Source organism: Hippichthys cyanospilos, chromosome 6 (genome assembly GCF_059441005.1).
Source record: "Hippichthys cyanospilos isolate Australia breed blue-spotted pipefish chromosome 6, RoL_Hcya_1.0, whole genome shotgun sequence".
Classification (NCBI taxonomy): Eukaryota; Metazoa; Chordata; class Actinopteri; order Syngnathiformes; family Syngnathidae; genus Hippichthys; species Hippichthys cyanospilos.
The window spans coordinates 7,313,401-7,341,071 of NC_142374.1; the positions used below are offsets into that span (position 1 = coordinate 7,313,401).

At 39.1% G+C, this 27,671-nt stretch overlaps 2 protein-coding genes across 2 annotated transcripts in view; both read right to left on the reverse strand.

The window, feature by feature from the left end:
• Nucleotides 1-3,055, reverse strand: part of LOC148422011 (excitatory amino acid transporter 2-like) — a 34,761-nt gene extending 31,706 nt beyond the window's left edge. Inside the window, exon 1 of the mRNA XM_088416354.1 lies at nucleotides 2,846-3,055. The gene's annotated coding sequence lies outside the window, so the exon portion shown is untranslated. The remainder of the gene's footprint in view (nucleotides 1-2,845) is intronic.
• Nucleotides 3,056-13,169: 10,114 nt separating this feature from the next.
• Nucleotides 13,170-27,671, reverse strand: part of pamr1b (peptidase domain containing associated with muscle regeneration 1b) — a 29,817-nt gene continuing 15,315 nt past the window's right edge. The window contains exons 5-14 of the mRNA XM_088417096.1: nucleotides 26,163-26,380; nucleotides 23,905-24,012; nucleotides 19,587-19,757; nucleotides 19,289-19,480; nucleotides 17,632-18,465; nucleotides 17,381-17,557; nucleotides 15,795-15,861; nucleotides 15,374-15,603; nucleotides 14,186-14,526; nucleotides 13,170-14,104 (exon numbers count right to left, since the gene is read on the reverse strand). Of these exons, the coding sequence (XP_088273222.1) occupies nucleotides 13,541-14,104; nucleotides 14,186-14,526; nucleotides 15,374-15,603; nucleotides 15,795-15,861; nucleotides 17,381-17,557; nucleotides 17,632-18,465; nucleotides 19,289-19,480; nucleotides 19,587-19,757; nucleotides 23,905-24,012; nucleotides 26,163-26,380 (2,902 nt within the window). The 3' untranslated portion in view covers nucleotides 13,170-13,540. The remainder of the gene's footprint in view (nucleotides 14,105-14,185; nucleotides 14,527-15,373; nucleotides 15,604-15,794; nucleotides 15,862-17,380; nucleotides 17,558-17,631; nucleotides 18,466-19,288; nucleotides 19,481-19,586; nucleotides 19,758-23,904; nucleotides 24,013-26,162; nucleotides 26,381-27,671) is intronic.

Sequence of the window (27,671 nt, forward strand, 5' to 3'; positions counted from 1 at the left end):
AGAAAGATGGACAAAAACAACTGAGAAATGTCAGGAGTACAGACATGAGAAAAGATGCAGCAGTACAGACAAACACGAGGGTGTTCGGGAATGAAACAAGCAGTTGGATGGTACTTTGGCATCGTCCGTGTGTTCCCAGGAGGATTACACAAGTGGTGGAAGCCTCACAATGACAGTAAAAACTCCATGAATGGAAAGCACTAACATCTATGAGAACATCCCATCTTGTGGCTATTTGACCTGCTTTATCACTTCTCATCCAGCTTCACTTTCGTTTTGACAGTTTAAGCGTCCTAGCATAATCAAGATAAAGTGCTAGCTCCCTCTAGGCAGGTAACATGTTGCACCTCTATGCTGTTTGTGGTGCACTTTTACTTCAAAATGGGTAGACAGAAGATCTGCTTTTCATAATCAATCCCCATTTAATGCTTTGCACTTACATAAATAAATCTTACTTGAAATTCTCCACTCTTTCCTGTCTCCTACTTTGTCACCCACTCTTTGTCACACGCCTGGTAGTGTTACATCTCGGTTTATCTGGCAGAAGCTAGAATTTGCACTCTTTTTCTTGCCTTAGGTTTGCTTATTATTTAGAAAATAGAACTTTAGAAAACTGCCATATTTCTGAGGAAGCTGTTTCAGCTGTTGGCTTTCATCCAATGAACACATTATATTGCTCAAATTACTGTCGTTAATTCATGTTTGACATAGATTTACAGTCTTACAGCGTACATAGAATGTGCCACAGATGCAGTACTTTTAATCTACAAAGCCATAGAGCTTTATATGTGAAATGATATTTCTCACAAATTAATTGATTTTGTTTACCATTACGATGTCTCCCATTTTTTTGCTGGTATTTGCCCTTGGATTGGTGTGTTTCAATAATTGTCCCTAATGTATATCCTACCATGGCCTTGACATGAACAGACACAAGCGTGTGTGCACGTGCACCCACACACACATTTACGCAAACGTACAATGTACCCTGAGCAATGTCTACCCTAATTAAAGCATTGTTTACCCAGATGGCTGGCATTAATGTGTGGATGCTCCGTAGGGTTTACATGTTCATACGGACTATTTTGTCTTGGATTTTTATGGCTGCTGTTGTCAGCATTTCTGAGTGTATAATGCACATATACGTACACAAACGCTGGATTTTTACTTGTCTAACTGGAACTCTTGAGATGCTAAACGTTTGTAAATGGTATGAGTTCTTCTTCATGTTAGTCTGGTTGCATAAGCACGTCAAATGTTCACATTTCTGTAACATGACCCAGGGTGTACATCATAATGTGAACAAATGATTGTTAAAAATGAACGTTAAAAATCGAAGCGGCCTGCTCGACGAGTGATTATTCTATCTCAAAGTATTATATTTATTCTGAAAATCATCCAATAGAGCTACAAATGGACCTCAACTCGCATTGATGTGATTGGATCTCACACACAAACATGCACACACACATTCAGATGTAGGACATTTCCACATCAAAATGACTCATTCCGCTTTTCAGCATGTGCCTTGGATGTCTGTGTTCATTCATGTAAGGCAGAAAATGCCACAGTACAGTAGTTTAGAGAACAGCCTCTGGGAAAAGGACAAAACGCATTAGCTGCATGGACACTTTTCAATACGGATTCTCCCGGCAATTACACTGAACGGCAGCTCCCTTCAGACTCCACCCCTGTGACAAAATGGCCCTGGTCCAGCCAGTATGGCTCACCGGGTAGAAAGTCTTGTTATTAATCCAACATCCACACTGATCTCCTCCACGGACGCATCCGTCAATGTGCCGTTGACTGATGCGTCGGCTCACACACCCCAAGCACGTTTTCTAAATTGATGAGCTGTAGGTGAACAACCGATGGCGCCAAGAATGTTGGTTTCCATGGTGACACTGCTGCTGCTGTTGGGAAACAGTAACGTGCGTGTGCATGTGTGTTTGTGTGTGATTGTACATGTCTATTGTAGTGCTTGTGTTTTAAAAGGAAAGAATGAGTTGGGCGCAACCATTGTCTGATAAGGTGGGTGGCCGTACATTAGGTTACGATTATTCAGTTGTGGTCAAAGGAATTGTTTTGCAATCATTGAAGGTTAAAACATGGCAAGCTTCCAGTCAAAGTATTTACATTTGAAACAGATGAATTTCATTGGGAAAACAGCCCCCCCCCCCCAACAAACCAGATTTCAGCCAACTTATGGATCATTCAGAATGCTGTTCTGCAAAGACAGAGATAGAAAGTATGCAGATGCACCTTAGTAGAAACCAAATTCAATATTGCCACATTTTTTGGGGTGTTTTAGTTAAAGTAAAGTGGACTACTCATTGTTAAAGGCCGATTGAATCTGAAGACCACAACAACCTTTTTTTAAAAGCTCCGAGGAGGTTTGATGTCTAAAATGTTAATTGTTTATTCGGCTTGTATAGTTTATTCCCCAATAATAAATGCACGTCCAACACCAAGTGCTGCAAGAGCTAAGTGGCACCCCATGCACGCACGCGCATTTAAACAGTTCCATGCATGTTATTCTATGTGACAGGGCATAAAGGTTAACGCGCATCAATCATCTGCAACAAATTGCTAGAAATTGTACATGCATGTCTGACAACTAATGAACCCAGATAGATGAAAGACTCATCGCAGCTCTGACGGAATGTGCCGCGCACCTCTACATCTTAATGTGTGCGCTGGACTACAGAAAAAGAAGCAAGAAAAATGCTTGCAATAAATACTCTTCATCTTCAAATCGCAATAAATTACCAATTTGGTCCGAGTGTTATCGCGCTGTTTATATTTAGCTTGGCAGCGTGTTTTGGGTTCAAAAGCAGCATCTTACCTTTATGTCAAACCTCGAGGAAGAAAGTTTTCAGTGCAGCCCCTTTGCAGGGTCTAGTTGCATCCGTGTCTCAGAGGCTGAAGCAGCACAGCGGGTCACTGCGGTTCCACCACAGGAGCGCTTGACGGAGAGATCGCGGTGAGGGTTTTTGTCTCAGTAGAATCCGAGGAGCTGTGCAGCTAAACGAGCAAACGGAATGAGCTATGCTTCACCTCACCCCTCGGCGTTTGACTCCCCCACTCGCCCGCGCCCGCCCCCTCCTCTTTGTGTCCTCTCAATGGGGATGCTATCTCCAGTTGGTGAAAGATGCAGCCATACCTGATTATACCCCCCCCCCCCCCCCCCCCCCCCCCCCCCCCCTACCTCTCCGGCTCGCGCGCATCCCATTGAAAGTTAAAACAAACCCAGCCAAAAATAGTGACTCGCTTGTAGGAGGTCCCTGGGTCCTCACTTCAAAGTTCCAGACACGTTATGCCGTCAAGATGGAGTCCGGAACACGCGTGGCCTAAAGCATACACGGTGATTTTAGTTCCAAACCATTTGACTTACAATCAAATCGACAAATACAAAAATGAAATCTCTTCAGTTCTTTCTTTGATTATTGAAACATTTCCTCAGTTGTAGATAAATACTTAAATCTCTGACATGAACAAATGTTGATGGGATTATTTTATTGATTATCAATTGATTATTCTTCAATTACACCAACCGGTCTTCCTCTGAGGAGACAGAATCTGGGGAGTTTTTGGCTTTCCTAACCCTGGGACTGAATTCACCAAGGTGGTCAAAAAATTCCTTGGTGGCAATTGAGGCCATTGTGACTGATTGAGACTCTCTGTGAACCCAACCCTATTTAAAAAAAAGTTCTATCATGTGGTTTCTTAAAGCAAAAGTTGGTCCAAATCCACTCTTCTGTACCTGTCATGCATATGGTTGACTTGAATTTTCCATGTTCAGTTTGATGAACCAAGACCTGTAGTTTTTCAGGAACCTTATGAAGTCCTTATCTGCAGCAAAAATATGAAGAATTCGTATTACGGCTGCTCTAAACAAATAGCACACTTCCAGTGATCAGAAAAGCATTTTTTTTTTCTTTTTTGAACACAAAAAGGATTTGGATGTAAATGACTCAAGTGTGGAGTATTGCACTCCATAAAAAGGGACTTAAAGGGGGCCTATCATGAAAATCAACATTTTGTAACGTTTAACCATGTTAGAATGTTGATTACTCATAAAAAAAAACATACAAAAAAAAAAAAACACATGTCCATCACCCTACTAATGTAGGCCTACTATTTGTATAATATTTCCCAGGTCACCTTTGACCTGGTCCAAAGAATATCCGACAGTAATTGTGAAGATGAAATTTCAAATGTTTATATAGCATGAATAGAATGGAAGGATTATTTCTGAAAAGTAATGGAATTATGTTTTGTTTTTATTTGTATGTAAAAAAGTAATGTATCTGAATTTGTTGCTGGATTGTTCTTTGAAAATATTACAAGAAAAATATCTAAAACCATTAGTATTTTTTTTTAAAACATGGATTTTTTAAATAGGGGAACATATATATATATATATATATATATATATATATATATATATATATATATATATATATATATATATATATATATATATATATATATATGAAAATAGAAAATAGTGATTTATTTTAAAACTAACAGACAAGGACCAACAAAAAGCAAATGTGTCTGTGTTAAAGGTGTTAATTTAGGCAATAATCATGAAATACATCTAAAAAATATGTGAATCAAATACTGTTTTCAAAGAAATTTTTTAAAAAATAGTGTAACTTAAATGTATGAATCATGTATAAAACTTGATATTCTGTAGAAAATTGTGAATTAAGAGGTGTGTATTTCTGTTGTCTTTTATTTATGATATCCATCCATTCATTTTCTGTAGCCGCTTATCCTCACAAGGGTCGCAGGCTTGCTGGTGCCTATCTCAGCTGGATTCGGGCAGTAGGCGGGGGACACACGGAACTGGTTGCCAGCCAATCGCAGGGCATACAGAGAAAAACAAACTTTCACGCACCCAATCACACCTAAGGACAATTTAGTATGTCCAATATACCTGCCATGCATGTTTTTGGAGTGTGGGAGGAAGCCGGAGTGCCCGGAGAGAACCCACACGGGCTCAGGGAGAACGTGCAAACTCCACACAGGGTGGATTTGAACACGGGTCCCTGAACTGTGAAGTGTATGTACCAACCACTGCGCCATCATTTTGTTTGCATTTGTAATGTGTTTATATGTTCCAGAATTCAAATCAAATCGAGTAATGTAATTCTCTGAAGACAAAATCCAATTGTGATCATGTTGTTTTGATGGAATCAAAGTAGCATATTTCTGTACCCCGCCTATTATCCAAACACAGCTGGAATAGGTACCTGCAAAGTCGAGAACCTTGTGAGAACAAGCCTTTAAGAAAATGGATGATGAATGCACTCACAATAACTGTCAAAACTGCTTTGCTATTTGCCATTAAAAATTGAATTATGATTTCTATATCAAATCATTGAATCAATGCAAATGCAACGGTTTGATGACATGAGAAATGTCCACACGTGATATGTACATTGTTTTTAAACCAAGCTCCTGTATATATCGCAAGGAGCTTGAGAATACATATGAGTTTAGAATTGCGAGCTATTGTGAGCAATTTGTTTAGTCACAGACATAAAGGAAATGATTTGTTATCTTCCACAATGGCATTCATTTGACAATAAAATCTGAAATTGTCAGTCAGAAAAGTACATGCTAACACATGACGTCAATGGATTCCGCATTTGTTTGTTGTTATTTTGCTGGTGTGTACGAGGAGACTCATTGTGCTCCGCATGTACATAAGGGTTGCCCAACCTTTATTTGAAGTCATTTACCTCAGGCTATGTGCATTCAAAAAAAATCCCTCCGCACGCAACCAAACAAACATAAAAGAGCACACAAAGCACAAACATAAATGTTAATATTGTACAGAAATCATGATCTTATCTCAGACTACTCCCAAATTAGAAATACACCAAGTGCAAATCGGGGCCATTTTCTGGAGCAAACAAACGGATATGTTCTCAGAAAGCCATTTCATATTCTGTTGAACGAAAAGCAATAGTTGGTCCTACAGGTCTATTCTCCTTGACTCTCCTTGAGTCAAAATGAATAAAAATCACAATTGCAGTAATACATGTACGCTACCAAGGTGGGACACCTGCATGTTGAAGCCACAGATTCTCGCCTGTCTTATGTGGATCAGTGTTCACCATGATAAATGACTGTTGGAAAAATCACCTTGGAATTTTGTCATCCATCAATGGTTTCCCCCTTGGCCTATTGGCATGTTTCCTGTTTTAACATGGCCTGTTTTCTAGGCGGGGCTTTCCTTCTGCCACGAGGGGGCGGAGTCACCGGCCACTCACAAATGTTCCCAATTACCATCAGGGGCTTTTTAAGGCTGGCCTGTGCAGGCGAGCGACACCGGGTTATTTCTTTACCACGCTCCTCGCTGCTGAGTGAAGTTCCCTGTGTTCCCGGTCCATGTTCTGCCTCTACCAGATTCTACGAGATTGCTTTTTGTTCAATAAATCCACATGACTATTTACTCCTCGTGTATCTGTTTGGAGTCCTTAAACCGCCTGTATCCCGCGGTGAGGTTTTGTGGAAATTCGCCAGTAATATTGGAAAAAGTCATGATGATTTTTTAAATTGTCCACCCAATTCTTTATACATTTGCTTCCTTTTTGTGACTGCAATCAAATTTCTCTGAAACCAGATTGTACCCATCTCAGGCTACACATCGTTCTGCCAACATTGAGAAAAGACATTAATATATTCATATATTTAAAAAAAAATCAATTTTTTAACGTTTCACTGAACAGAACACAAATAATTGCAACCATACAAATTATAAGTAGGTGAGTAGTGATGATCAAATGAAGCTTCATGAAGCAATGATGCTTTGCACACAACTGGTTTGTAATGGTTAAAAGTTTTATGGTGCCATCAAGCTGTGCAGAAGCCCCAAAAAATTAACAGTGTTGAGATTTCTATGTCTATTTGTTTAAGAAAATGACATGAATGTGCTTGTTACACTACAAACAAAACACAACATGTCTAATAAGAATCATTTGTTGCTGTTGTTACTTTTTTATTTATTTTTTCACCTCTTGCTGTTAGAAGCAACCAAATTTGAATAGAGTAGAACGTTACATGGTCCAGCCATCCAGCCAGCGAGTCTTCATATGTCATTTCCAAATCTTGTCCATAAAAAGTGCGCCCCCATACAGGTTTTCATTGACACTTCCCATTATTCAACACACACCTCGGAGCCACAGCACATTTCGTCCCATCACTAATTGAGAGTATTACAGATGTATTTTTTGTAATGCAGACACAGTACCACAGGTGATAAACCTTGAGCAGACCCACTTTGTGCGATATTTCCTCTGCCTGTCCTTCTGATTTAATAATGAAATGGATTAATGACAATGATGGAAGAGTGCAGAGGAAGAGAATTACAACAATACAGACAATTGAATATGTATTCATTCCATTCACGTGCCATCTTGTCTTTGATTTGGTGACACATTCATAGTCATTCTTTCATGGATTACTCCGAGAAGGTGCGGCTCAAAGTATGATACGGGGTTGCAGACAAATCATGTTGCTGCTTGTCTACCTGTGACTACAACCTGTATCGGAAGCCAAAAATATTGGCAGTGGCTATGGTGAATAGGTTTTAAACGTACATTTTCTTTTTCTAAATTCACTGGCGTCTCACTAGACCAAACTAGATTTGCCTGTATGGGATTAAGTCTTTTCAGGCTACATTTTATACAAAGACCATCTGAACACAAAATGAAAAAGTTTATTCTCCACTTTTTATTTGGCATTTCAACAAGCTTTTTGGAGAGAGTGTGAAGTTCTGCGTTTGCCAGGCGGCAAGGTGGTGTTGTGATGTAGCTGTTCCATGTTCATATGGATGCATAAATCTCCATTCCGTCACTTGGCTCTATATCAATGATCTGTGCAGCAAAATACAAAATAATGACAATGACATTTGGACCAACAAAGGAGTTCGCTTACTTCTACGAACAAATTTTAACTAGAAAGTAATCAAAACCCTAAGCGGCGCTGACTGGGAGACCTGCCAAACAATGTATGTGGATTTATTCTTAATATGCTCTGGAATGCTCTACCCATGCGAATTCCAGCAGCTACCTCAATACAAATGTTCAAAATCCGAGGAAAGACACACAATGACACTCGTCTATTTCGTTGAACTGTTTCCCTGCATGTTTTGTTTATTTTCCTTCCTCTTTCTTTTCCCGGCTCGGAGAGCGGGCTGGTTGACGATGAACTAATTGAATGCTTCCATGTGAAGGTGTTTCTGCAGAGATGTACCGACTGGGCCTAATTGTAAGGAAGACCTTACCTGAAGGTGTCTTCACAATGGATACTTGTAGCTCAATATTGGCACTCGGCATCTATTGCAGGCTGTTGATCCAGAATGAGGACTACTCCCAACTGCAGTCCCTTTTCAAGGTTTCTTATGTTTCCCCAGATGAGATTTTGAGTTTTTCCTTGACCTTCTGAGAGCATTGTTCAGGGGACGTTGTGAATTTGTGATGTTTTCTTTGTTCTCTGTTTTTTTTTCCCTTGTCCCTTGGAGTCATTGTGGTGATTAAGGGCAATATAAATAAACTTGACTTGACTCGTAAATTCATCCATTTGTTTTCTTCACTGCTTAGTCTCATTCTAGCTGAAGTAAAGCCTTGAAGCTGACCAGAGCCAAACATGCCTGGTTACACCTGACAGATCATTTGCACCCTGATGACAAACTGTATTTTTTGGACTGTTTTTTTTTCCCTCATGATTTGAGCCCTGCGGCTTATAGTCCAGTGTTTTTTGGGAGGATTTGTTTTATCTGTTTTTTTGGGGGTTTTTTTGGGTCGCACAAGCAAGCAAATGTGTGTGTCTGTTGGAGGTGTTAAGTAATGGAACAACCATGAAATAGAACTGAAAAGATGTGAATCAATGGCCGTTTTCAAAAAGAGTTTTAAAAATATATTTATTAGAGTGTAGTATATCTGTGTGTGTAGTAATTTGTGATGTGGTAATTTTATATACAGTACAATTACAGGGAATTGCAGTACACAGTTGATATGATTTATGTATTTATAATTGTATATATGAATTGTGTGAAATGTGTTTTTATGTTCACTAAAATCAAACAAAGGCAGACAAAAAAGATGCTGTTGAAGATTTGATTTCGATTTTGAACTGCTATTGAACGAACAGTATTCGGTTATTGTTGAAAATATCCATCCATCCATTTTCTAAAAATATATTGGGACTAAACATGCAGGCATGTTCAGTCTGTTAAAGAGAGGATGTTGGCAGATATTAAAAAAATAAATAACAAAAAAAAAAATGGAACTGAACCAGGGATCTTAAAGCTGCGACATGCTAACCAGGCATCCACTATGCCTCCACTCATACGATTCTGTGTTTTATGAAATGTAATGAAAAGAATCACAGTAAAAGACATTTTAAGGGAAATGTTGTTCAAAGGGCAAAAATGGCAAGTGCTAGAAAGTTATCAATTTGTTGAACAAAGTTTTGGTTCCATAAATGCTACAATATGAACAGTGTTAGGCATAGACACATAAAGTCAGATTAACTCATTCATTCATACTTAGGTTGCGTGCCAGTGACAAGAATTCCCATCAACTAGATCTTTAAATTGAATGGATAGATGACACTCGTGGCCAACGCTCCTCTTAATTATTATACTCTTAATTATCTTAATACTCTTAACTATTATACTCTTAATTGAGCCAATCGAGCACTGTTGTCGTCATATGAACAAGCAAACATATTTTGCCATCAAAAACACTCTTTTTGTTCATTTTTATTAAAGGGCAAAGTTAAAATGCTCAAAATGGGCTGGTGCTCTATTCAGATAACGCTTGGCACTGAAAGAGTTAAAGCCCACATGAGCTCATACCCCCTCACAAGGTGAGCAAAACATGTAATTGAGAACGGCACTAAAATGTTAGGAGTTAAAATTTTGCACCTCAGTCTCTCATGTATGCAACTATTTATTCAGCTCATTGTCATCAAGGTAGTAGTAGGCTTAGGGATGGTCCCGGTTCCCAGGCCAGCAACATTTTGTGGAAGTGTAGCTCATAGTTCTATGCCAACAAGGTCCTGTGAACAACCCAAGTGGAGAGGACTCTTCTCAGGGAATGATGGGAATATGCTGAGCCATTATACAACATCATTAAATGGTTGCAGAAAAGACAGAAACTCTTTTAAAGATGTTTTCCGTTCGAAAACACAGAATCATTGCTGAATTACAACTATGTTGTGTAAAAAAATATTACCAATATTTGAAATTTACATACCAATAAAAGAAAATAAACCATAAGAAAAACATGTGTTTTTAGTAGTTGTCATAGGTTTTCATGAAACAACCAAACAACTCCAACTCCTACAAATGCTGGGAGCTTGAATCCGGGTTTCGGCCTTGATTGTTTCTCCACACTTGCATGGGTTTTCTCTATCTAGTCCCTGGGAAAAAAAAAAAAAAAAGTCTGATGCAGTCTTTGTCATTAAAGGTTAAGTTGACATAGAGGGGTATTATCCTTCATAGACGAACAACCATTCATGCACTCAATCACACCTAAGGACAATTTGGATTGCCAATACAACTAACTGCCATGCATGTTTATGGACTGTGGGAGGAGGTCGGAGTGCCTGGAGAGAACCTACGTGGGGAGACCATGCAAACTCGAGACTCTGAACTGTGAGGCGGACAGGCTACCCACTCTTCCATTGAGTCGCCCGCATTGAGTATCCCTCAAATATAACTCTAATGCGTTTTTTAAAAGAGAAATGCCTTTTTTCAGTCCCAGAAGATTTTGAAATCATATTTTTTGTGCCATACAATACTGCTGAAAAACATTGTAATGTTCACAACTTGTGTTGTCGCCTTGTCATATGATGCACCTAATTCTCAATTACATTCTCGTCTGAGATCAATAATTGATCAGTCAAATTGTGGCTGTGTATAAAAAGAACCTAAGCACGCCAGACTTTCACATCAACCACAGCTTGACCTTTGATGACACGCCTTGGATGTACTCTGAGATCAAAGCTTTGATCATCAAGAGGCTGAAGAGGAGATCCACTGCTGAGGTGACACCTTGGCACCTTTACTGTGTCTCAGCATCAAGTACAAAGAATGAGAAAAATATTCGAAACCACAACAGTTTGTTGAGTTCTGTCTAGACTGTGCATCCACGGTCAACATCAAAGTCCTGAAACCAGCACTCAACAAAAAGCAATTACAGAAAACATAGCGTTTGGCCCACAGTTTGCTAAGAGGATGGATGCTGAAAGAGTGGGAAAAAATGGACTTCTCAGTAGATTCTTTGGTTTAAATACATCACAGCCAAGTCTGGATTTGTGATTCACCAAGAAAACAGTTTATTTTGGTTGTGTAAAAATTATGCTTTGAGGTTACATCCGGTATGGTGGTGTGAGGGAGATTTGCAGATTTGAGCATGTCTGGGGTAAAAAGACAAAAGAAACATGCATGACGAAGCCAAAAAAAATTTGAGTCATGCAAGACTGCTTTGTTTTTTTTTTGTTTTTTGTGATTCCTGATGACTTCGTCAATAAATTGTTTGAATCGATGTTGCATCACAAGCCGTAGTCCTTCAAGCTTATGACAGTCATACAAAATATTAAATATGGCTCTCCCAGCACCACTACTTAATTCATTGATGTTAATTCACTGATGTTATGCTTCGTATGCTTTTGTTTGAAGGAAACTAATTATTGTGTATCAAACATAATTTGGGAGGGTTTCACTTTCATGTGAGCCATTTCTAAAATCAATGGATTTATGAAAAAGTCAAGCTGTTGTTTCCACAAAATGGATAAGGAACAAGGCTTTGTGTGGGAAAGTACTCCTCAGTCATAACACTGCCTGGAAATCTCTTTCTTAGGCGAATAAAAGACTCTAATTGTCCATGGTTGTTTTTCTAAACGTAACCTGTAACCCGCTTTGGGCTATACACATTTTAGATCTAATGTTACCAATTGATATTTACTTTACTACACATTTTGTTAGCCATCATATACTGTAGTTCATAGAAAGCAAGAAAAGGATATATTTTGCACACATGCACCCAGTTTGTCCTATTTTATAACAGGAATTTTGTCATACAGCTGGTTAGTGCATGGTCCTGTAAGGTCCGATGAGTAGCACTGATGAAAATTTTATGTTGGTCATCCCTGTTATAGGGTATCAGGTATTGTGTTGTTTTGAATTCTGAGTTATGTTTTAACAATGTCTTCAAAGTTTACAAGTACAATGGCACATTGTTTGTATGCTTTGAAGTTCCACTGTACTTTTTACTTTATTCAACATAGATAAACAAAAATAACAGTTCCGTGGTTTAAATTATACAACTTTTCACACTAATGCAATGATTGTTATAATTGTTAATTAATGTGATGTAACGATTGTTATCTCCACGTCACTGCTGTAAGCCGTTATATTTTACAGAGTACTCTGCTGCCAGCCATCACTCGTCCCTTTCCACATTCTGTTCAGGGTTGCCAGTGGAGACTGTGGTGAGATGACATGGGACGCATGGGACAGACCACCAATCAATTTCAGGACACAATCAGACAATCCAAGCACAGAGAGAAAATGTGAACTCGACAGAGAAAACTAAAACCTTATGAGACATTATCAGATGCGCTAACCACAGGTACCAGCTTGATACACAGTGTGCCACAAAATTGGAATATTTCTTAATAATGTTTGTCCTTAATGGAATATGCAGGTACAATTATGCGAAGGAGTTAATGACACAGTCTGCCTTCGGTTTGGGATTTGAACGCATTCCTTCAATAATTGAGCAGCTCTTGAACATACAATAAAAATGTACATTTATTGCTTCCTTTGTAATACACAACTGAATAATGGAAGCGGGTCAGGTTGGAAGTAATTGATTTAATTGGAGCACAGAAGAGTGAAATGATATGTGAATAACATGCTCCGTTTATGGTTGCGGGAAATGGTGCTACTCTGACCTGGATTCATTTGCTTCATAATGCAGACGGCGTGCTTCATAGAGCGGGCAGGGTGTTTTTTTTCTTTTTCTTTTAAATACTCATAGCTTGCATGTACTTCAGTTAGGGGGGGGCGCAAAAAAAAAAGTTGAAGACTGAAAAGTTGCCTCAACACAACACATCTAATTTACGCAAAAACAGAATCACACTGAGCAGAACCCACTCCTTTGTTTAATGGAAAACATCCTGTTTATCTCTTCCAATACAATATGTACATCACGTTGTCATTTTAGCTAATAGAAATGAACACATTACAATGTGCTGTATGTACAGTCCATACCTATCTGGGCAACTAATACATTACGTCCTCGTTTTGACGACGAACTTTTAGTCATTTTCAAGTCTACGATCTCAGACTGATCAAACACATTGAATGTGTTAGGGTCCCTTCACAATGTTGCCCTTGTGCAAGATGCTACAAAAAATGAGATGCTACTGTGACTCATATGTACAAGCAACCAAAAGTGACAGAGCGATACATCACGGTGTTAAAATAGGATGTGACAATACAGTACAATTTCTATTTCATGCTACTCTCGATCCAGACTTTGAAGTTTGCTACATGAGTGTAGACTGTATAGAGTTCAGGATCACAATCCCCTTGGTCATAGCCAAAGCTTACTAGTCCCAGAAGTCTCCAAAGTCTTTTGCTACCCCTTTGATTAAAGCCGACAGAGGGGTTCTCCTTGTTGTCAGTGAGTGCAGGGAGGATAAGAATTCCCCCAGTGTCAGAGGGACATATGTTAGAGGGTCCATAGTTGGGCTTTTGGCTTGCGCACAGCATGTTGTCAGTCACACTGACTGGCACCCCATTACGAGCGTATTGCTGCTCGCATGGGACGATGTCAGCGAGTTGAACGAGGCCGACTCTGGCTCTTTCGTCTGCACCCAAACCTGAGTCCGGAAGGGGAGACCAGCCAGTGACAAGCCCCTGTCCCGACATCTCATCCTCGCTCTGAATGTCTGACAGGCAAAGGGGTTGCACTCGCTCTCCGATCTTTGCTTTGTCCAGTAACTTGATGACGCCTATGTCCGAATCAAGGATATTGGGGTCGTAATTTGGGTGAATAATGATGCTGGCCACCTTCGGGAGCAGGAGAGAACGTAATCGTTATCGGAGGGATTAATCATAAAGCTACTAAAAGCTGATCTGTGGAAAGCTTACCCTCAGGTGTTGGAGACCTTTATTTTCCCTGCCATCGTCCCGATAGTGTTTTCCTACCACCACCTTGATTTTAGCTGCATCCAGGGGATAAACCTTCCCCAGCTGCGTCACACAATGGGCTGCAACCACAACGCTCCTTTGGTTCACCAGGGCCCCACTGCACACAAGTTGCCAGTTGCTCGCTCTTGCACCGCCATCCTTCTTCACAGATCCAGTGTGGCTATCTGCCTTGCTCAACTTGGTCTCCACACCGTTGGTAGAGCGCCGGTAGATGGCCACTAGCCAAGGCCAATGTGCCTCTCCCGGCCTCTCAGGGTCAAAGGTTGGATGCTTCCCACACACTGCCAAAGAGGAGGTGACAGGATGAGAGTATAAAAAAGGAAGACCATGATGAAGAGGGAGGTGGCTCACACTGAAGCTGCTTCAACGCAAAGTGTTATTCACTCTTCTTTCCGTTATACTCGGAATGCCTTTTATGAGTGTTATATAACATTATTAAACACTACTTTTGAAGTAGTTGGCTTAGGGAGGAATAGTTGACGTTCTGTCAAAACAAGAAAATACATGCTTCATTTCAGCTTTACCCACAAACTTAGAACCATTTGTTGCATATATTGTGTGTAGTGTATCAAAAGATTACAACAACAACAAAAAACAATACTACTACTACTACTACTACTACTACTACTACTACTACTACTACTAATAATAATAATAATAATAATAATAATAATAATAATAATAATAATAATAGCAATATTGCCATTATTAAAAATAAAACCCAGAATTGTTCTTTTGTGTGGGGTGAAACCATACATAAAATTTGTCTAACACGTAAAAACACACATTTAAAAACATGTTCTGCAAAATAATTAAGCTTACATCGACTTCCATCTTTTTTTAATGTATTGATTGTTCGAGCGGGCAGTGGGCAGGTTTTAACAGGATTTAAAGTATCGGATTTTGATTGATTACTTATAATTGTACGATATCATGCGCTTTACTATATGAATGTATTTTGTTCCTATTATCTTCTTCTTTTTTTATTTATTATATTCTTGCATTTAGTTCTCCAAGAGAGAGAGTCTCATACATCAAACGTAACGCTTCTGCTTTGTGTAATTAAAAGATGGAAAATTCTCCATAGTCTTCTGTTATAGCTTAGACGTAAACCTCTGCTGCCCTCACCTGGTGAACAAGATACATGGCGCCCACTCCATTTGCCTGTCTTGAGACAAGTTCGACGAGGGCTGCCATTGTGGTGGTAAAACGGGGACACGCAGTCATACTCGATGTGGGTGTAAAGGTGATGGAAACCCGGAGCCAGCTGAGAAGGTACAGGTGGACCTTTGGTGGGACCGTCAGATTGGATCTGTCGGCCCACTGCAGTGGAGTACAGTTTATGCACTGGTGTCTTTCTGAGGTTCAAGAACGTCAAGAGATACACACATCCAAAACATTTTAGTACGTATAATTTGTTTTTGTTTTCATCATATACAGTTATAAGTGGTGCGTGGGGGGTCTTCTTTCTCTATAATGGGAACATTATGAGCTACACTTTAAAACAAGATAACCAACAACAACAAGAAAAAAAAAAAAAAAGAGAAACCTGAATGGTGCTTGAGGGGGCAGGATTCTTTGTCTGACCAGTTCGGAAACTTTAGGTTCCCGGCACGCTGCAACAAAAAATGGAAATGCAGGTACATCTTTATGAAATTAGTATTGTTTCAGTAATTCAACGGGAAGAAAAAGTGAAGTTGAGCCTACGGATTAATGAACCGCGTGAACTGCGCAAAAATACAGATTCCTATGAGTCAGATACACATGTCTCTGTATTATGCAGATTTTGGAGGAAAAAAAAATCATTACACAGCATTGTCCAACACCAACCACAAATGGTATACCTTCACAGCATATCATAACCCAAAACAATAATTACATGAAACATTCTTGCAAGTACTGTATGTTACTTATCATATCATATCATATCATTTCATATCATATCATATCATATCATATCATATCATATCATATCATATCATATCATATCATATCCTTTTCGTTGTTTTTTACAATTAAAAAAAACACTGGATGTTTCTGCGACTGACAACTCATATTTGCAAATGCAAGATAAACATTAGTGTTTCATTTAAACTGAGACGGAATCACACTACGGTGATTAATTTATTGCTACACCTCTTTGGCTTCTTCAAAATCTGATTTAAAATATAGCTCATGTAGCAAATACAGGTTTGACCTTGGAATGAGTTCTTACTATTTTTATTCCTAGCCGGAATCTATTTATTAAAAATCAACCAAAATCCCAGATAACATAACACCTTGATAACAACACTTTGGAGATGTTGTTTAGCTACATGAATTGGGTCCAGTATTAGAAACATTTTTCCTTATGGAGAAGCAGCTCTCGTGTACATTCATTTTCACATCTATCCACCCATCCATCATTTTGTCTGGCTTGTCCTCATTAGGGTTGTGAGTGAAGATGGAGCCTATCCCAGTTGACGTTGCTTGAGAGAACCATATAGACACACATTCTGAGGATATCAGGATACCCCAACGCTACACTTGACATACTGATGTAAAATCTCAAAGATTGTTCCGTGCTTGAGTAATAACAATTTGTACTTTTGAGTTCAATTTCCAGGTAACAGAAAGTTCCAGATAAAAACCCCGCTATTATTATTATTTTTATTATAATAATAGAAAATCCTCAGTAGAATCCTAACAAAATTCTTTATCACCACAAACGCATTTGGCTTTTACTGTACAAGCCCCCATGGTGGCTAAAAGAGTCCATGGCCACACCTTGATATTTTTGGCCTACCCCCACACCAAGGGAGCATTTGATATACTGTATGTGATTTGTCATTTTTACATGCATGTAGCATTCTTAGACCCTTTATAAGCTGCCACAAATAATTTCAATTACCCTGATATCAAAATGCATACAATACATTTATTATTCAGCTCGCGAAACCCTGACTGTGCACGGCATGATAAAGAATGCCGCGCACACGCATGTGTGCACAACCACCCTTGGCTGCCCCTCAGTGAGGTCTTGTGTCGCCCTGGCCACACCACACAAAAATTTCTGGCTACGCCCTGCACGATCACACGAATAAGCGCTGTAGGTTATGTGGAAGTACCATAAATATGATGAAGCATGGTCATTACCTCTAACACACAGGGGCTGTTTGCCACTCCAGGTACCATCTGGTTGGCAGCTTCGCAGGGCATCTCCACTCAGAGCGTAGGAGTGATTACAGTAAAACGCCACTCTTTCAGGCTTGGCCCCTGGCATCGTCACGTGATAACCATGGTAGAGGCGAGGGGGAGGTGGGCAGCTCCTCTCTGGGGAAGAGCATTTCATGTTCAAAGGCAGGATGAGGGCAAAGTGAAAGCTGCTCATTGAAATTCGGTCTTACCGATGAAGCTCTGGTTTATGTCCTTCTCTTTTTCCGTCTCCTTTTCATCCACGTCGTGTTCCTTTGTCTTCTCAGTAGGACTTGTCTCTGATTTGTCCATTTTAATTATTGGACTTTCCCTCGAGTTCTCACTTTCCTCACCTCCGGCTCTATACAGTGTATACTGTGTAATATTGACTCTTGAGGGAATTATTTTCCTCTCTGGTAAAACCTTCGTATTATTGTTTCTCCTTAAGCCAGTCATATCATCCGTGACAGAGTTGTTCTTTGCCATTTCCTGCTCAGAGATCTCCACTGTGTTTATTTCCTCTGAGACGACGGTCCGCAGCTTAGTGTCGTTAGGTCCAACTTTGCCAGAATCTTTTTTTCCATTTACTTGCTCTTCTTTTCTTTCCTTCTCGACTTGTCCTTTGTCTTTTATCACCACTATGTCGGTGATATCCGTCTCTGACTTTGGGGAATGGCTGGCTTCTTTCTTCCCAGGTTTTACTATTTCAGGTTCTTTATTTTCATCCATGTCCAGGTCATTGTCTGGGCCCACGCTACCCACTTTATCTTCACTGCCACTAGTGGTTTTCCCCTGGCCAATCTCTTCTCCTCCTTCATTCTTACCCTCAGCCAGAGTTTTCCCTGGAATCATTCCTGTGTTTTTGCCTTCTGCTGTCGTACTCCAGCGATCGCTTTCTCTTCTTATACCTGTGTTTTCTTGGCTTTTATCTTGAGATTTGCTGATATCCTTCTCACCGTATATTTGTTCTTTGTCCTTTTCTGTACCTTCTACTGTGTCTTTCCCAGGACCCTTGTCCTTTTCTGCTTCCGGGAGTGTGTTATGCACTGCAGACAAAGAGAACATGGATTCATTAGTGAATTGTAGTTTTATTTCCCACCGACTAGTATATTTTAACATTTGATTTTGTGTAGATTGGCATGCAGACATGTTCTTGTTTAACAACAAGAGTAACGCCAAGAACATTTTATTTCCATATGATACAGTAAGATATGATCATCTCTCAGCAATGCAAGTGACACAGATCTGGTGTGTTTCACTTGCGGTAACAAAATGGCCGACCAAGATGACGTCGACTATGGAGTTGGTCGTAATCATTCGCAATCATCCATTTGGAAACATTTTGACCGTAAATGATAAAGATTGACAACAATATCAGGGATAACGTTTTTACTGTAAACAAACTGTATGTTCAAGCGCTGGAACGATCAATTTGACGACACACGTGCAGCCACAAGCATGTCCGAAGGACTCTTTTTCCAACAATTTAACAAAGATACAAAATTGTAGGGTTAAGAGAAAAGACAAATCCAAGTAGGAAAGTATTTTTGTGTAAGGATACGTTTTACTTTGCTATTTATCTTTCACGGATCGAACCCATGCCGACTGAATGAACCACATGATTTAACGAACATAGGATAAAATGGATGTCTTCTATATTTGTTTAAAATAATGATACGTTAAATAAAACAATTACTGGACGAAATATTAATCAGAGGAAGGTCTCCCGTTTCATGGCCACTCCTGAACAAAGTGTGACCCATGGGAGTGATTTATTTACACAATGCACATCCACTTGTTTGCCCTTGAGGAATTCATGTAATATAATAAATAAAGGATTTAGTGAAGAAATCTAAATATTGTCCTAACCTTTGATGCAAAGAGGATGAGTTCCACTCCAGGTGTTGTTAGGAAGGCAGGTTCTTTGAGAGGATCCACTGAGTTCATAGGGTTGGTGGCAAAGATACTGGAGAGCAATTAAAACATCATTGGGACCATAAACCAAGAAGTGGTCCCCGTGTGCTGGCTTCGGTGGTAGAGCACATACTCTTTCTACTGGAACTTCAGGACAGAGACATGATATAAATTAGATGAAGGTATGTTTAACAACTTTCCATAGTTATTTCTCATTTAAAGCAATAGTAAATAAAGGTCAATTATATTTTACCACACTGTGGGGCAGGTGCACTCCAATTGCCATCACTCAAGCAGATGGCAGTGCGTAATCCCTGTAACTCAAATCCTGCATCACAGCGGAAAGTGATTCGTGCCCCTGCGTGATGAAACACTCCCTGCGCGGATCCATGGGTGGGCACGGGCGGCCTACGGCATCCCACCACTGAGCAGAAATACAAACCGAATGCTTAGTTTTGCTTTTTGAAATATGTTCTGCCCGAAAATAAAAAAAAAAAAAAAACAACACAAAAGAAAAAACACAAAAACAGTGACTCAAAGATATGTAAAAGACCCGTAACTGGCTTGTAAACATTGATATAAATTGATAAAAACGATTTTAAACAATTTGACATTTTGTCAAAGGTTTAGGAAAATTTGCAATGGAATGTTTGGACAACTACGAGAAATAAATGTTGAACAAAACTTGTAGTTGCTGTACTATAAAAACAGTTGTGTCAAAATTAACCCTATTTGGGTAAAAACAGAAAATGAATGATGGAATTGTATACAAAACAACACTTTTTTGTGTGGGTTTTAAGCTAAACGGCACAGAAGGTTTGGTCAAATTGATTGTAGTGTATTGGTCCATTTTTGATGCAAATTGTTTTAATGTTGAACTGTTTTTAGAATAAGGGAGTGATGTCATGGTATAGTATGGAATGTGATGACAATAAAATATCTTGAGTTCTTGTATATAGTAAAGGGGTGTGTGTTGCAAAACTTTTTTAACTAAGTTTGATGTGATGTGATCTGTTAGTTGGACCAGGCCGATGACATTAAATGAAGATTTCAAGTTCCCACCCAAGGATACCTCTCTATAATCTTGGGTTGGGCAACACATTCAATTTCCATTCTTTTTTTCTTTTTTTTAACTCTCCGATGGAAGGAAATGTTTTTGGCTAACCAGCGGTGTTAAAAAGTGCAACATCTGCAGTTGACTCCTTTTCAGGGTTGTGAGTGGCTTTTAGATCGGATGTTAGTCCACTACATTCCAAGTGGAAAGCAGTCATTTTAAAAATGCAACATTTTACAAGTAAAAGTCAGCAACTTTGGGTTTTCTTGGCTGCATGTCAACATTAACACTTGCAGGCTTCCAGCAGATCAAATTTGTTACTGGTGAAATGAAATATATTCAAGTCCTCTTGAAACTTTACCTGATGATGTTGGAACAGATACAGTATTTAGACTATTTCTCTAAGAAATGTGAAATACTGACATCACACTTTTTTTTTAAATCTAAAATTGACAGGCTGGATATCCCAAAGGAGTAGATATGAACAAACCGCTTGCCTTTTTATGGCAAGGCTGCTTCAGGAGAGATGCAGACTTGTTTTCCCATTTATTTTATAGCCTTGAATGTAACCCTGAAAATGACACAGCAGCAAAACTGTTGTGTTCTTCTGGGAGATGTGAAACATATAAAAACCCAAGCTAAGTTCCAGACACCCATTAATGCAAGACCGTGAAGGGTCGAAATGATTCTCGCCTCTCTGAGGGAACGCAAACTCACTTCTTCCACTGTGTTGGGGGAAAACTTAGTGATATTAACAGAACAACACACATTATTCAGTATAATGTTCCTCTTCCTGCACGCACTTGACATTGCAGGTTTTTTAAAGTTTTTTTTAAAATCCTAACTCCAGGACAACTCCGCCCAGTCCAAACAAGGGAAATTGCCTCCTCCTCTTTTTAAAGAATCACTCTTTCCAATTCATGACATCTTTGCTTTCATCATGCTCAAGTGTTGAGAATGATCATTTATGATAGTAGCCTTTGTGTATAGTCGGCATGAACAACAAGCAAAGCCGTGTAAACACAATACAATCAGTACAGTGTGTCTTGTTTTCTGCTTAAGTGACTCAAGTAGTGGTGGTTTGAAAGCCAAATTTATTATATTGTATATTGTATTGTACGTTTATGACTTTGGAAGACTGCATTCATTCAGCGCAGCAATGATCCATACACCGTATTGATGACGTCATCGGGAATCGCAAAGAAAGCCGGCCTGCATGCCTCCCAGACTTTATCAAGATTGTTTGGTTTCTTCTTGCATGCTTCATCTTTCATTACTACCTGAAACATGCTCAATGATGTTCATGTCGGGTGTCTGGGCTGGCCAGTCCTGGAGCAGCTTGATCTTCAATCATCATCCACCCCACCGGTGGATTGGGTCTTAAGCCTTTTGATGAAATACGCTTTGATCGCTGAGTAAATGTAAAGCATGTTTTCAAAGGTCAAGCTGCAGTTGATGTGAAGGTCTGGCATCATAGGGTCTTTTCACACACACTCTCTATTTGATCAATTATTGATCTTCAGATGATGATGTAACTGAGGATTGGGTGTGTCATATGGCAAGGTGACAAGACTTTTGTCTTTGTAAAAACTGACTCAGTGGGCTTTACCAAGCTGTAAACGTTAGAATGTTTTTCAGCGATTTAGTCTGGTACCAGTACATAATTTCAAAAAGAGTTGATTGAAATAAGCCACTTTCTATTTAAAATTAAAAAAAAGAGTTGGATATATATATATAGCTGAGGGCAGTGTTCGCCAACTCACTTTAGAACTGTAATGCATTATTTATTATATAATACTGTCGTTTCAAAGTAATTTATTACATTACAATAATACTGTATCAAATACAGTAATATTGTAATGTAAAATACAGTCTATTTGAAACGTAAGGTATTACACTCCTACTGCATCACTTTTATATTACTCTCACCAACATAACGGGATATATGGATTTGCCATTTTAAATGTTGCTCATTACGCTCATCCAGTGCAAGGTTGCCCCAAAACAGCACAAATCATTTTTTCTGAATCGTAAGGTAAACCTTTGAAGACAAGATACAAAAACTTTTTTTTGCATTTTAATTCCTTTATTACTTAGCTTCATAGCATACTGTAGTGATGCAATGTTTATGCTTTAGGCAGAAACAGTACATTCCACAATTTCAATATTAATATTCAAATTCTAGTTCATTCGGTATCAATGAAGCTAATATTAATATCATCGTTTTTGTGTTCAAAGTACTGTTTTACATGAGTTTTTGTATGCTTTATCTTGATACACATCAACCAGAACTATTCCTCGACTACTTTTAATAGCAATTGTACAGTGAAAATTAGTGTTAGCTTATCTTATCATTATTGCTAGTTGTGACAGGGATCTCACTGACAAGGTTTCAAAATGCTGGGAAATCCACTGTGGAAAGTCGCAGCATATTTTCTATTTCTGACATACTCCGCCACAAGTTTCCTAACCTCTTGAGGTAGAAGTGGCATCCCTGACTGAGAGAACGATCATTTTGCCTGCTTCGTTTTATCCCCTCTCTCAATCCTCTGCGTGTTTTCCTTTCTCTAACTTCACGTTACCATGGCTCCGCTCTGAATTGTTTGTCAAAATACTGGTGCTATTTGGTGAATTGGAGAGCTCTTTAGGTTTTGCGAGCGCCTAACAATTAGATTCCTCTTGTCTTTATCTCTGGCGAACTGATAGTAATGGGCCTATGTCCGTCTTACGTACTGTCAATATTCAACCTGTCGTCTGCTTCTGCCGCACTCATCTCTGTTGTAGTACGCACTATTACCTAAAAGTAAACATTTTGCCCGAGGCTTTTCTCCTCAGATCCCCCTGTGTTTTTGTCAAATTTGGGGGAGAAAAATCCACTTTCAGGTTAAATATGCAAATATTTAAAATATTACAATGTTTTTATATGTAATGCATTACACTACCGTGTTACAGCAAAAAGTAATGCATTACAGGTATTACATCACTTTTGTAATGCATTTCGCATTACAGTAATTACCTTACTTTTGTAATGCATTTTTCCCACAACTTGTACCCAAGTAGACTTTGCTGCAGATAACCAGTTGCCTCTCAGAGCCAGAGTCCTAAATATTTGCCACTAATTAAAATTGTTTGAGCTGAAACAATTAGCAATCAACAAAAACTGAGTTGGAGCTGTGTATACAATGTAATAATAGCCATAGTTAGTTCTGAAAACACATTAGAGACATTTATTTTAGGAGTAAAACAAAGAGTTTTCACTGTGGGCACGGTGAAGATTTCTTAAGCAACATCTATGTTGGAGAACTTTGAAGGGAAACAGTATTGTATGTGTGTAGTGAGGATGGCAACCTGCACCGTTTCATAACATCATACAAGTGGGGGCAATTCCTGTGATACCAACTGACTAATGATGACTCATTTGACCCAAGAATGAATGTCAACAGTACCCTCCCAGTAACAACTGAAAACAGATGTTAGTGGGTTTGGTCCATTTTTGTGAACTTGTTAAGAGGCTTACCATTTTCACACCTCCTGCCCATATAGCCAGCCAGACAGGCGCAGTGGTACGTGTAAGAGCTGTCGAGGATACAAGTCCCGTCGTGTAAGCAAGGGGAGGAGCTGCAAGCTGTCAGAAAATAAATATAATATCATAAATATTGTATTTAATTAGGAGAGAGACAGAAAACCGTGATCACATTGGAAAGTTTGAAGTGGTAGGAGCGGGGGTGTACTGCAAGCTGGCACCATTTCAATGTCATTTTCACTTTCCACTTCTAAATGTGTGGGCATGTCGAGAAAGTCATAAAGTCTTTTTTTTATGAGCTGTAGCTTTACAGCTAGTACAGTAAGTGTGTGTATGACTCTGAGAGCAATACATTTACTGAGTTAGTTTTCTAATAAATGCCCTGACATAAATTTACTGTCGATCCAACTGTGTCAGTCAATCACTATTGTATGTCGTGAATCTTAAAGATGCTCGTTAAAATCAGGTTAACAATCTTAAGATTCATTCTGTGTGTTATGTAAGTTACATGCCCACTGTGACACTTTGCCGCATCACCTTTAGTTTACCACAAATTCCCTTAAAACTGCCAGTTGTGTCCATAAAAACCATGAAACTAGTTGTGTGGACTGTCATTGTGAGTCGATACCTGCTATAGCATTAGGAGATTATTGCGTTACAAAGACACATTGTAAAATTGTGTTTGGGGAGTGCTGACTGTTTGTTAAACAATTGTGGAATTTATTCTAATTTATGGATTCCTTGCAATAATTTCAAACAAGAATTTGAAAAATATGTATTGAAGACAGAGAGGCTTTTGTTTGATATTGTATATTCAGAGGGGAAAAGTCATTATAAATTCCGTATATAACAACAGCCACACAAAGCAGTTAATGTGAAGTGAAGAAGTGGATGTCACAAATATGATTATGTAATAAGATTCTTCGGGGAGAAGTGAACAGTTGTTAGGCCTTTTTTCTATTATGCTGGCTCACCGTATCAAAGGAAACTTGGATAGGTACCAGTGGGCGATACCTCTCCTCATAGAGTTACAGGTACTTCATGTGATTCAGTGAATTTTTCACAGTCAACAAGACAATGAAACTGCCAAACATGTGAAAAAACTTTGGGATCCGTCTGGGCTTTAAGTAATCACTGATGGTTAAAAAGTTCATTTTCCGGAATTTCATGTAGACAGTGTAGGCTAAAGTTCCACTGAGAAAATGTCTTTTTAAGTTTCCAATGAGTGATAAGTAGTGGTGATTAGCAAAAAAAGACTTCAGATTCCTGTGACCGTGTGAGCTAAACAGTACAGTAAAAATCCTCTACAATGAAACTTGCATGTGCAAAAAATTCCCCCATTGTGAAAAAAAATCCATGCATTGAAGTCTTTCCCTCTTTCTTAAGATACAAACAATTTAAAAAGACTCCTCATCCCTCCCTAAAGTGGTGCTCGCCAGGATTTGTTTAAGGTATTTATATCACGGTATTCCTTTTTCGGATGAATCGTAAAGGTGTTTTTATTGGCAACCTTCCATAAGCAATAGTTCGTCCGCCATGTTGTCTGTTCGCATTGCGGAAAAACTGTTCCGCGCGGACTCGGCGCGGATGGGCGTGGTTTTAGAAAGACGTCATTTTGACGCGTGCAGCCCTAGTGAGCTTAAACCGAGCCAACACTTGAAGACAGGCTAAAAGTAATAAAGATGAAAGACGGATGACGAAAAGTGAAAGACATGATGCAAGAAGGTGATGTAAGTATGAACATGAATGCTTATTTGGCAATTTCTTTCTTTTTTTTAAATGTTGGATAGTTTTGTTTTTAACTTCCCTCAGATTGTAGAGTGCACAATCCGTTTTTTATTTCTTGTCGGAGACATAGATTTGCTATAGTGAAAAGTCCCCCGGCGTATATCAAAAATGGCAGTGGTTGACATGAAAAGGAATGTTCGAATAACAACTGATGACTTGACTTACACTCAGCATTTTATGTTGTCTAAAATTGGTAACCACACTCCAATCACATCCAACATCCCAAACGATTTGTAGCAAAAAAACTAGTTTGTTCATTTTGGCTCGAAACTGAACTTTTCACAGCTTCTCATTATGTTCCTATATAATTGTTATGGTCATTTGGGAGGTTCATTGTAAGTGAACTTGCCATTTAAAACGTAGGCGTCACAGCATTTTCTTTTAACAACTCAACTATCAAGTAATTACATACTTGTTGCATTTAACGTTGTTCTAGTTGTAGGCAGATGCCCATTCAGACATACCTGAACTCTCCTGGAATGTAGCAAAGAAGCCATCAAAATTCTTGTAACCATCAGACTCAAAATGAATGTGGAGACTGTTGCCAGTGCTCTGAATGGTAGCAGGTCTTTTGCTTCCACAGAACCGACCTATAACACGAGAGTTGATGCTGTCACCATCTCTGACCTCCACGAAGTCATAGCGACAAGAATGATGTACCTCCAAACTCAGCATCATAAACCTGTTGGCATGAAGACCGACATGAATAAATGAAGAAAATAAACACAACCCGGTACCTTAGCAACAGCTGTGATTACATTCTCCCGCCTTGTGTGAGCACTCGCGTTATCTGGCAGCGCTCCACCAGCTGCCACCTCAGTTGTGATGCTTCAGAGCGCTCAGAAGGAAAACAGGCAATGCGCAGTCATGAATGACAGTAATTACTCTAACAGCTGCAGAAAGTGACTGGAACTGCTAAGACATGCTTTGCTGATGTGAAAGGTGAGTCAGTTGCGTATTCCATTGTACTTGGTGCGCAGTAATTAAGTATTTATGTTCATTATATTGGACACGCGAATGCAAGAATCTACTTATTCCTATAACAGCATCCTTGCCGTAACATATTTCTCTCAGGCAAACAATTTACAAGCCTTGCATTGGACTGTGGCTTTGGAAAGCTCAATGAGTTTTATCACCCTTAACATCGCAAGGATATTTATCATCAACGGTCCTTTTGTGCCTATTAAACAGAGAGGATGCACATATAAATACCTTTCCATTTGGATGACTGATGATAATTACTGCTGATAAACTGCATAATGGCTGTAGCTTGGATAAACGTCTTAATTATCTGATCAGAAGCTGTGAAATGTCCATAAAATAACCATAAATTGGTCGGCCATTTAAAAAGCAGCTTTCGCAATTCCTCTTTTCCTTCACACTCAGGCAAAAAGAAGGCTATCACAACAGGGTTACAAATAAAGGAAGAGATCAGTTTCTTTCTAAAAGACAAGAGTTCTATCATTAGTGGTTTGGAAGTAGTTTGGGATTGCGGCGACAAATATGGAGTGCCACTTGGGGAACAAGACAGTGTCAATTAACGAAATCCAGCTAATTTACTCAAGAAACATCTATGATAAGATCGGGTAAGGTTGAGATCATGGAAGCAGGCATCGCTAAAGATCAAGCACCCATACGTAAATACAGTACAGCGCAGAAGACTTGGACGGAATTGTCACATGCAGGGGTGAATGCCTCAAGCCAGAGACAGTGGACACGCTGGTCTTCTTTGCCAAAAATTTATGAAAAAAAGGGGGAGGGACAAGCACACACCGCAGGTCTTGCATAGAATAGAATAGAATAGTCTCAATTTATAGCTGGTGTACAACAAAATTGGCAGCACCCTATCCAAATAATTTTGAGTGTATCCTATGATAAAAGTTGCAATTTTTACCTTTAAAAAAGTTGAAAAAAAAGTTTTAAGTTTCCAATTCATCAATCTGACACTATTTTCTACTGCACAACATTTGTTC